This window comes from Apis dorsata, unplaced genomic scaffold (genome assembly GCF_000469605.1).
Source record: "Apis dorsata unplaced genomic scaffold, Apis dorsata 1.3 scaffold_223, whole genome shotgun sequence".
NCBI lineage: Eukaryota > Metazoa > Arthropoda > Insecta > Hymenoptera > Apidae > Apis > Apis dorsata.
Window position 1 is genome coordinate 68,433 of NW_006263505.1, and position 10,515 is coordinate 78,947.

General features: G+C 19.0%; 3 protein-coding genes across 6 annotated transcripts in view; 2 read left to right on the forward strand and 1 right to left on the reverse strand.

Moving 5' to 3' along the window:
• LOC102674348 overlaps positions 1-3,561 on the forward strand; it is a 5,899-nt gene extending 2,338 nt beyond the window's left edge. Inside the window, exons 6-10 of the mRNA XM_006615423.1 lie at positions 733-826; positions 1,276-1,484; positions 3,020-3,132; positions 3,239-3,309; positions 3,380-3,561. Of these exons, the coding sequence (XP_006615486.1) occupies positions 733-826; positions 1,276-1,484; positions 3,020-3,132; positions 3,239-3,309; positions 3,380-3,547 (655 nt within the window). The 3' untranslated portion in view covers positions 3,548-3,561. The remainder of the gene's footprint in view (positions 1-732; positions 827-1,275; positions 1,485-3,019; positions 3,133-3,238; positions 3,310-3,379) is intronic.
• Positions 3,562-5,336: 1,775 nt separating this feature from the next.
• LOC102675042 (arf-GAP with dual PH domain-containing protein 1-like) lies at positions 5,337-7,925 on the reverse strand. 2 transcript variants are annotated; one of them, XM_006615430.2, is made up of 6 exons: positions 7,815-7,925; positions 6,858-7,083; positions 6,582-6,780; positions 6,155-6,514; positions 5,648-5,870; positions 5,337-5,539 (listed from the first exon to the last, which is right to left on the reverse strand). In XM_006615430.2, exons 1-6 carry the CDS (start codon positions 7,894-7,896, stop codon positions 5,472-5,474), a joined length of 1,158 nt encoding a protein of 385 aa, XP_006615493.1. In that variant the 5' UTR covers positions 7,897-7,925; the 3' UTR covers positions 5,337-5,471. The 2 variants fall into 2 exon arrangements, with proteins under 2 accessions (XP_006615493.1, XP_006615494.1); XM_006615431.2 differs by having other exon boundaries at positions 7,811-7,908.
• Positions 7,926-8,642: 717 nt separating this feature from the next.
• The window catches only part of LOC102675271 (protein halfway), a 5,022-nt gene continuing 3,149 nt past the window's right edge, over positions 8,643-10,515 (forward strand). The window contains exon 1 of one of the 3 annotated variants that reach the window (XM_031510392.1): positions 8,643-8,665. Coding sequence is in view for 1 of the 3 variants with exons in the window: in XM_006615432.2 (XP_006615495.1) it covers positions 9,649-9,663 (15 nt within the window). In the remaining 2 variants the exon portion in view is untranslated. Of the gene's footprint in view, positions 8,666-9,273; positions 9,664-10,515 lie in introns of those variants that run through there. The other 2 variants (XM_006615433.2, XM_006615432.2) reach the window with 2 other exon arrangements.

Genomic DNA, 10,515 nt, shown 5'->3' on the forward strand with positions numbered 1-10,515 from the left:
TAGATTTTTTTAAAGGAAATAATGATTTAAATAATATGAAAAATAAATTATGAAGATAAAAATAATTAATACAATTATTACTTATTTACTTATTCATTTTACAATAAATATATATATATATATATATATATATATCAATGTCTTATACTATTGTTACATTTATAAAGAATTCATGTTTTATTACTGTGAAAATATACTGCATAATATTGTTTTGCCTCATTCGCATTTTATATTTTTCAATAATTTTCAATATTTAAATACAAAATATAGAACAAAAATGATAATGTAATTATGTTATATTATATGGTTTTAAAAAGAATTCCAATGATTGATGATGACAATTTTCATTATACACTTGTAATATGGTATAATATGGTGAGTTTACAATAGAAAGAATTCAAATAATGCAATTTATTTATCATTATTTTATTTATATTTTTACATTTAATTGTTTGTCATATTTACCATAGAATAGAATAGATTTTCTAGTTCCTAATTTTTTCCAATTTTTTTCAATTTCTTTGATTTTCAAAATTTTTTAATAACATTCGATAAAAAATTCGTCAAATTTCTTAATTCACTATATTTCAAAATTTTATCACTTCTATATAAAGTTAATACAAAGCTAATATAAAATTAATTTTCAGATAGTGAAACGAGATAAAACAAATTGAGAGATAAAACGAACGTAATGTCTTTATCTAAAATATTACAAAAATTGAAAAATTCTATACAAAAAAGACCGTTATTCTTTAATTCAGTAATGTACGGTTCTTTTTATACTGGTGCGGAATTCGCGCAACAAACTTATAACAGAATGTTCAAGGTAATATTTCTTTTTATATGATTAAAATATATCGTAAACTAATATAAATTTCAAAAACTAATTCAAATTTTGTAAAGAATAAAAAAAATATTTAAAAAATGGGAAATTTTATATTAATTAAAATCATTTTTGAAAATATATATAAAACTTATACTTTATTTTTTTGTTACATTTATGATGTTACGATCAAAATATAATATAAATGCGAATCGTAATATAAATAAAAATAATATTATATGAGAAATAAATAATCATATAAAAAAGAAATATATAATGAATACATAAAAAATAATAATAAAAAATAAAATAATAATAAATAAATTTCTTTAGAAAAAAAGAAAAATAAGTCAATTACGAAAGTATAGTATTGTAATAAAAATATATACATATGTATTTGATTTTTGTGATGTTTTAATATTTCTAATTATAATCAATTATTTCGATTGTAGTTTTCGTTATCACCAGCATCAATAAACATAGAAGAAACAAATACATTTAAGATTGAAAAGCCGCTGTTTATTTGGATAAAAAATTTTAATCAAAAATTGAGTTTATTAAATAAGAATAACATGATGCAATTGGAAAGTTACAATTGGGCCCAACTAAAGCGATATGCTATCTATGGTTGTTTCATTGCAGGACCACTATTACATGGATGGTATCGCGTATCATTTTATTTTTATTCAATGCTTTATATCATCTGTTCATTATTTATGTTACATTAAGCTTTAATAAATTATATGATAAGGCACTTTGTTTATTAATTGCATATATATATATATATATATATACACAATAGGTATACAAAATGTATATATATATATATATATATATACATACATATTTATAACGAATCAAACATAAAAATTACTTAAAATTTCGAGTTCAATAATCTTTTTTATAAAGATAGATATTTATAATCTATATCTAATCTATAAAGATTGAATTATTGATTACATAAATATATATTTTTAGATAAAAAGTATAAAAGAAATTAAAATATAAATAATAATAATAACAATAACGACAATATTAAAAATTAGAGAAGTGATATTTTTATAATTATGGAAAAAATTATATATATATTATTTATATAATATAATAATATATATAAATATAATAAAAGTAATATATATATATATATACTAATATTTATATATACATAAGGTTTCTTGTAATTTATGCATAAATGGAATCAGAAATATTTTATGATTTAAAATAAAAAAAAAAATAAAAAATGAAAAATATATTATAAACATTATTTTCAAAAAAAATACATTTGAAAACCAATCATTTATTAATGATATTTAATAAATGATTGATTCTTTATATGAAAATGAAAAGACATTTTAAAATAAAATTTCTTTGTTTTTTGAGAAATCAAATTTGAAAATTCATCTCGTATATCTGATTAATTATTGAATAAATATATATTTTGATTACTTTTAAAAATAAAATGTTATTTTATTTATTTTATTTATTTTTATATATTATTCAGTATTATTCAATAATATTCAGTTCAGAATTAGTTAAATTCATATATATTTAATTCATAAAAATTCATATAAATTTTTAAATCTTATATTTTTAAAAATAAGAAATCAATCAATTTTTAATTCTTAATTTTAAATTTTATTATTTTTAATTCTTAATTTTCTTAAATTTCTATTTTTAATCATAGAATATTGTTGATTTCATTTCTACTATTTACGAAATACTTATATATAAAATACGTATAAAATTATATAAAATATAATATATTAAATTGTAGAAAAATAATTAATTAGTTTTGTTTGATTTTGATAAAATTAACTCTTTCGTAGACATAAATATCAACGTTAATAATTTTGTTAACATAAATATATAAATTGCCTGTCTATTGAATTGTGTGCGCACGATTTGCATTCATCGGCTGATCAGTTATCAATTTATCATTTTATGAATTTATCAATTTATTATTTTTTGTTGAGCTTATTCTGTTTTGTCACTTGTATTGATATGAAATTCGCCTGTATAGTATTTATTAATGCTAATTTTATCATAAATTATCATAAATGATCATAATTACCATAAAATAATTTGGAAATTATGTTATTTAATTGATTAATAATAATTTTTGTCTTCAATATTTTTGTTAACAAATAGAAATTGACTTGAAAAATTAATTAAATCTTTTAACATTGTTTTTATTAGGTACAAATGGTTGGATATGTTCTACAAAGGCAAAACTATGAAAATTGTCCTCACAAAAGTTTTAATCGATCAATTTGTTTTTACGCCACCATTAATTACACTATTTTTTATCAGTTTGTATAAATTTTTCTTTTTATATATATTTTAGACCTTTAAAAAATGTTATACTTTGTTACCATTATTAGCATTGTTATACTTTTATATTACTTAATATTTTAGGTATGAGCCTCATGGAGAGTAAACCAAATGTGTTTGATGAATGTAAAGCAAAATTTTTTCAAACATTTAAGGTAATTTAGATTTTTTTTTTTTTTTAAATTTAAAAAATTCGTATCTAGTTGAATTTTTTTTTATTTGTAGACATCATGTATATACTGGTTACCAGTTCAATTTTTTAATTTTCTTTTAGTACCACCAATATTACGAGTTTCTTTTGTTAGTATTGCAGCTTTCTGTTGGGTAAATATTCTTTGTTATTTAAAAAATATTCCTGTATCTGAATGTAATAATAATCAAATAAAATATTGATTTTTTGTATTAATATCTTTGGTTTGATACATTGACAATTATCAAAAACAGTACAATAATGAATATATATTGTATTTAAATAATTATAATTTCATTTAATTTAATATATTCAATAAAAAATTGATATTTATTAAAGGAAATAAAATATAGAAAATAAATTCAAACATTTTTTCTAAAAATTAATAGATTAAATTGAAATGTCAAAGTATTAAAAATATATAAATAACAAAAACATTAAAAAAAACATATTTTCCTTATTTTTTCAATCTATCATAGTATACATATAATACAATATTATGTTCAAAAATTATAATGAAGTCTTTTATAATTTTATAATGTTATAATAAACAATTCAATAAAATATTGTGCTATTTATAATGTTATAAATTTGATATTTATATAAAAATTAAGTGATATTTATATAAAATTAAGTGAACTTTTAAAACTATAAAATCATGTTTGTTCATATGTTAAATTTTATATATATTAATTTCAAACTTAGAATTAAATTTTTTGTATTTAAAAAAACATTTGTTTTGAACATTTTCTTTGAAATATATCTAATATTTGATTTAACCAATAATTAACAATATTATACTAAGAGAAAATTTAAATAAATGAACACAATTTTTATTAATAAACAACTATTTCTCAAATATTATTTTGAGCATTGAAATCAAATTTATTATTAGAGAAATATTATTAGAGAAATGTGTTATTGTAATTATTTAAAATATTATATTTTATTTTTTAACAATTAAAATATTTTTATTTTCTCTAATTTGCATGTATGAATGCATATATACATAAATATATTGATGGTGTATATACATGGACATGTAAAATGTTTAGTTCAGTTTAGTCTTCATTTAACAGTCTTGTTGATATCTTATGTTTCAAAAGAATTTAATCAACTGTACAAGTACATTATAAGAAAAAGCGTATTTCATGTTTGAGGCAATAAAAGATTATAAGCATTTCATGTTTCTATAATAAATATTGTTCATATAAATGCTATAACATATTAATTATATAATACATATATTTGTAGCAACACAATATGTACTTATGTATATAAAATTTGATTGATTTAGCTTATTTTATTTCAATCATATAAAAGAATCCATAAAAAGATAGGCCATGGAAGTTTATTATTTCCATATAAAATATTATATATTATATATACTTATTTTGAATATTTAAGCGAATTAATAATCATAATTAAAAAAATATCATGATTGATCAATATTGAATTTAAATATCAAACAGAATTTAAATATTTAGATATACATTTAATGTGTTCTACTTTCATTACTTTTTCCATATATATTGTTACACAATGTTCAATTTAAAAGTCATAAAGAATATTATATATTCTATTAGAATTTTGTAAATTTTCATTATTCAGCAAATAAATATTATACATAGGTAATATTACTAAGTAAATATTGTTTACAATATAGTATATAATACTGTCAGTTTGGTTCGACAGCAAGCAAGAAGTATTTATATTTTATGTTAAAAGTATTTTTAAAGAGTATATGTCAATTTTTACATTGATTTTATATTATATTATTAGAAAGAACCACTTAATTTAATATATTTGGTTCATTTAAATTTGCTATTCGATCATATTAAATTTTTTAAAATTGATAATACTCATATGAGAATGTGTAAAAATTATCTTGTGTTTACTTGAAATATATTTTTTATAATTGTATATATATGTAAGATATAACGTGTATTTTTATGAATGAATATGCATATGTGACTCGATAGCATTGTGCGATTATAAAACATTATCTACTTGCCATCAAGTGAGTTGAGTGATCTACTTCTTTAACAGTCTTAATAGATCAGCTTAATTAGTTCATCTAATATTCACTTTTAACAATTAGGAAAGGCACCTAAGAGGGATCCAGCCCTACCTTGTAGAAGAAAATATATTCATTGTTCCACTAGCTGTGCGTTTTCTTATGAGACGCGCTGCCACTGTAAATTTTTAATTAAAAAAAATATTATTAGATTTTTCTTAACTTTTTTTTTTCTAATTAATTTTTAACTTTATTTTCTTTGAGTTTTTTTTTATTTCAAACTCACCAGTCGCATCTTGTGGAGTAAGTGGTTTATCTATGACCTTTTGAATTACATTCATCCATTGTGATCTATCATCATCACTTTGAGCAGAAAGAAGATAAGTTCTGTCTGGAGTTTCAAGAGTAAATGAAAATCCTTGATCTCTTGCACCAGGAGGTACTCCTGTTTTTACTGCAAAACCATCTGAACTGTGGCCCAAGAAGATTTCACCTTTTGGATGTGCATCCTTTAAATAAAATAAATTTATTAACTTATTTTCCAATAATGAAAAAATACGAATGTTTATTATTAACTGTTTGAGTGTTACTAATTATTAGATATCTGAAATGTGCCAAACAATGCGATTGTGCTATTTTTTTGTTTATATCAATTGTTGTATTTTGATCATTTAAGATTTACAATTTCATTTTTAAGTTTTCTACTGTTTTTTTTTTTTGAAATGCAAGCAATATATCTGTCGATCAGCAATTATATTGTGTAATACTCAAATAATTAAATAAACATGCACACCATAGGATCATCATGATACATCAATTTTCGTCCATCTAGTGTGAACCATCTTTTTTTATAAGCATCTGTATATCTAGGTCCAGTTTTCCATAAAAATCCTTCACGAGGAAAATCTCTGGTAAGCTGTGAAAGTAATTCAGCCTCAGTTGCTCCTGGATATGCAACTTGCAAACGATGTAACTTTGCACATCGTATTGCCAAGTACCAATTTGTGATTACTTCTGGATCTTCATGATATACATAGATATGTCTTGTTGTACCATCTTTCATAAATGATATTTGCAAACTATTCTGATTACCAGTTTTAGGAGGAGCAAAAGCAACATTTAATTCTGATATTCTAAGAACAGCTTTGGGTTCCTTAAAACATAAAGAAATGAAATACATATCAAATATTAAATAAATATATAATTAAATATTTATAAACCTTATTTTCTTTAACATGATATTTGAGAGTATCTTCTGCCTCACAAAGGACAAATTTTCGTGGATGATAACGTGAATCTTCTTTACCACGTTTCATTAAAAAACCTTCCATGAATCCTGAAACATAATGATTTTGTCTCTCTGGATGACAAAATTCTTCTCTTTCATATTTTGCTCTTATCCATTGTTCTATTAATACTCTGTTAATTGAAAAATATGATTTTTGAAATATACATATATTTTTAATTTAATATTCTGAATGTACAAGACAACCTACTGTGGTGCATCTGGATTTGGTCTGCGATAACATGGAGGTACACGTTCTTCATAATGAAGCCTAGCTGCAATATTACCAACTTCTCTAATTCGGTTTACTTGAGAATCTTCCCACCTGTCTAGTTTTAAATGTTTAACTTTAGAAATATGTGCACCCATTGATCTATGTATACCTGCACATCTTGTGCACACAAATATTCCTATATTATAAGAAGCCCATTCTGGATCTGAAATTTAATTCCAATTAATCTTATGAAAATATCTTTTATTTTCTAATTTTTTGATATTATTATCATTTATCCAAATATAGTTAAATATACGTGATTATAAAAATAATGTGAAAATAAAATATTATAAATAAAAAAAAATGTAATACATTATTATATATATAATATATTTATTATATAAAATAATAAAAATATGCTATTTATTTATTTCAAAAAAAAAAGATATTATGTATTTTTAAAAAAATATATAAATAAACATAAGTAACACAATTTCAATGTATGAAAAAAATTTCTTTATTACTATATACAATTATGAACTAAATATTAATGAATATTATATTATTATCTTTAAATTTATTACATAAAAGTCATTTTAAATGATATAATTTTAAAACTTTTAAAAACAAATACAATATTTTCTATTTCAATTAAAATTCATATTAAAATCTTAAGGAAAATTCTTCAATACCAATAAAATAACTTTATAAATCAACTTTTTTAATCAATTGTAGCAAAATAGAATTGAATAAAAATAGCAATTTCAATTTTCTTCTTTTTAATATTATAATTATTATTAAATTATTTTGGAATTTGTTTCGAACAAAATTAAGAAAATAAAGTTTGATATTCAATTATTAAAAAATTTGCAATATAATAAAACAAATACTTTTTAATAATTTTTACATTGTGATATAATAATATAATAAATACTTTTTAAAAAACCCACTCACTTTTTGCGCCACAATCCGCACACACATTATTTCCAGGTTTTTTGAGGAGTTCTGCTAACAACTTCTCATTTAAGTCCGCCATCTTAAAACACTGACAAACAGCAATATGTATATATACAAAGATTATTCGATACAAAGAAGGTTAACTCTTATTGAAAAAATTGCCTATAATTAACCTTTGAAAATATTATAATAATTTAAATTCATTTAATATGTCATATAATATATGTAATAAAATAAAAAATTTTATTTATAATTTTTAATCACGTTTATTTTTTATGTTTAATAAATTAATAACTTAATTGAGAATAATTGTTTGTTTTCAGATATTCTTTTTTTATTATACTATTACATATGAGAATAAACAAAAATTTATAAAAACTAAACTGGTATTTTTACTAAATTAATATTTTTAATTTTTTAAACTTTAATATGTTATAATATCAAAAATGATTAATTTTTATTGTTTCCAGAGTAATAATATATTTAAAATGTTTTTGTATAAAAAAATTATTTAATCAAAAAATAAATCAATTATAATATAAATATTATTTAGTATAATTATATTCACTGTTATCAAATAATGTGTCAATTTATTAATTTAATAGATTTTTATATAATAAAAACAATTAAATTGTTTTCATTTTTAAATGAATAAATATCAGATGATATTTTATATTTAATGAATATGCTTATTGATTATTTTCAAAATTATATTAAATTTTAACATAATTTTATTCACAGTTATTTAAGATATATATACATATTCATATATTTTTTTTATATTATACATATATATATTCTTTACACACGTATTTTTTGGTTAAATTTCTAACAGAAGATTATCAATAGTAAGTATATATATTTTTATTTTAAAAATACATTAAAAATATATTAAAAATACATAAAATTTAAAAATAATATTTATTATAAGACGTAAATACTTATATGTATTTATATGTATATATTTAATATCTATAAGTTTACAGAAAATTGCATTGGAAATTTATAATTTTTAAAAATTTGTATTGATAAATTGAATCATAAAAATTAATATTTATTTATAGTTTTTCTTTTTCCATAAAAATACTAAATATATAATACAATATGTTTACAATATATATTACATATTGTAATACATATATTAAAATATATTATTCTTGAAATATAAAATATTTAATAAATCTTTAATATTGTTTTTTTTATAATAATTTAATTATATGTATATAAATAATGGTATAAATAATGGTATATAAAAAATAGTATATAGAAGTTAAAGACATTAAATTCTATATAATTTCATTAATTCATTAATAAGATTAATAATTACAAATAAATAATTAAAATATTTAATATTTTTGTAAAAAAATAATTAAACGTAATTAAGATTTATTTGTGTTTAATATTAAGTGATAAAAAATTTTATAATATTTATTATTATAATTGATATAATGTCGAAAATATGAACTTAAAAAAAATAAAAGAAGCGTAACATTGATTCTAGTCGTGGAGTGATTTATCGTTTGTACAGGGCCACCAAGTGTAATAAGCGACGCGTTCTGCCACTAGCTAACCAATTTTGATTCATTAATAGGTCGACCCGTATGACCCAAAGTGTCTGCGACTGCTAAACGAATTAATTTACCCGTATTCTTCTTTGTCATTGTGTGCTTTTCTTACATAAAAACGAAATTTTGTTTACTGTCAATTGTGACTATTTTTATCCGTGAGTTATCTCTACTAGTTATATGCATAACATTGTTCTGCTTCGAATTAAAAATAATATAACTCAAAATTTTCGTCGATATGTAAAAGGATTTTTAATCATAAAACTATGTGCAAAATGAAGGTAATCTTAATTGAATAAAAATGATTTTTTTTCAAATTTTTACTCGATGTTATTAATTTAAATATAAATCCCATATCTCTGATTTCCTATAGATATTTAAATCAGTGATTTAAAATTTTTCTCATAAAAACCAAAAATTTTCATTTCTTGTTAAAGTTTGTTTTAGTATTATAAAACAGTAGTATAAAAAATTTATTATATTAGAAATGAATTATATAATGATATTAAGAGTAAAATAAAAATATTTGTTAAAATGTTCTTTTTAATATTATCATATCATTATATATATATATATATCTCTTTGTTTAAACATGTATAAACTAATACTTAAACTAATAATTAAAGTTTCATTATTCACATTTATATTATATTATTAATACTTATCTGAAATAATATTAGAAGAATGTTTTATTTCATTAATTTCAATTATTATATATTATATATACATGTTTTCTTTAAAATATTTTTATATATTTTATAATATTTCCAATTAAATTTATAGAAATTAATAGTTCAAGGTGAATTTTAATTAATTTTAATTTTGTATTTAAAAAAAAAAACGAGAAAATTTAAATTTTATATTTTATTATATTATTTTTATTTCTAATTAGAATATAGTATAGTTATAAATAATATTTTACGATAAAAATATGAAATATAATAAAAAAATTTATTAATTATACGGAATTATATAATTTAAATCATAAAATTAATATAACTTAAATTCGAAATTAAAATAAATTATTCCATTAAGTACGTAATATTTCTATATTTTAGTAATTTTAATAATTATAATTATTTTTTGTTAAATAAGAAATCAAAATTAACAAAAAATTAACAAAACAATAGAAA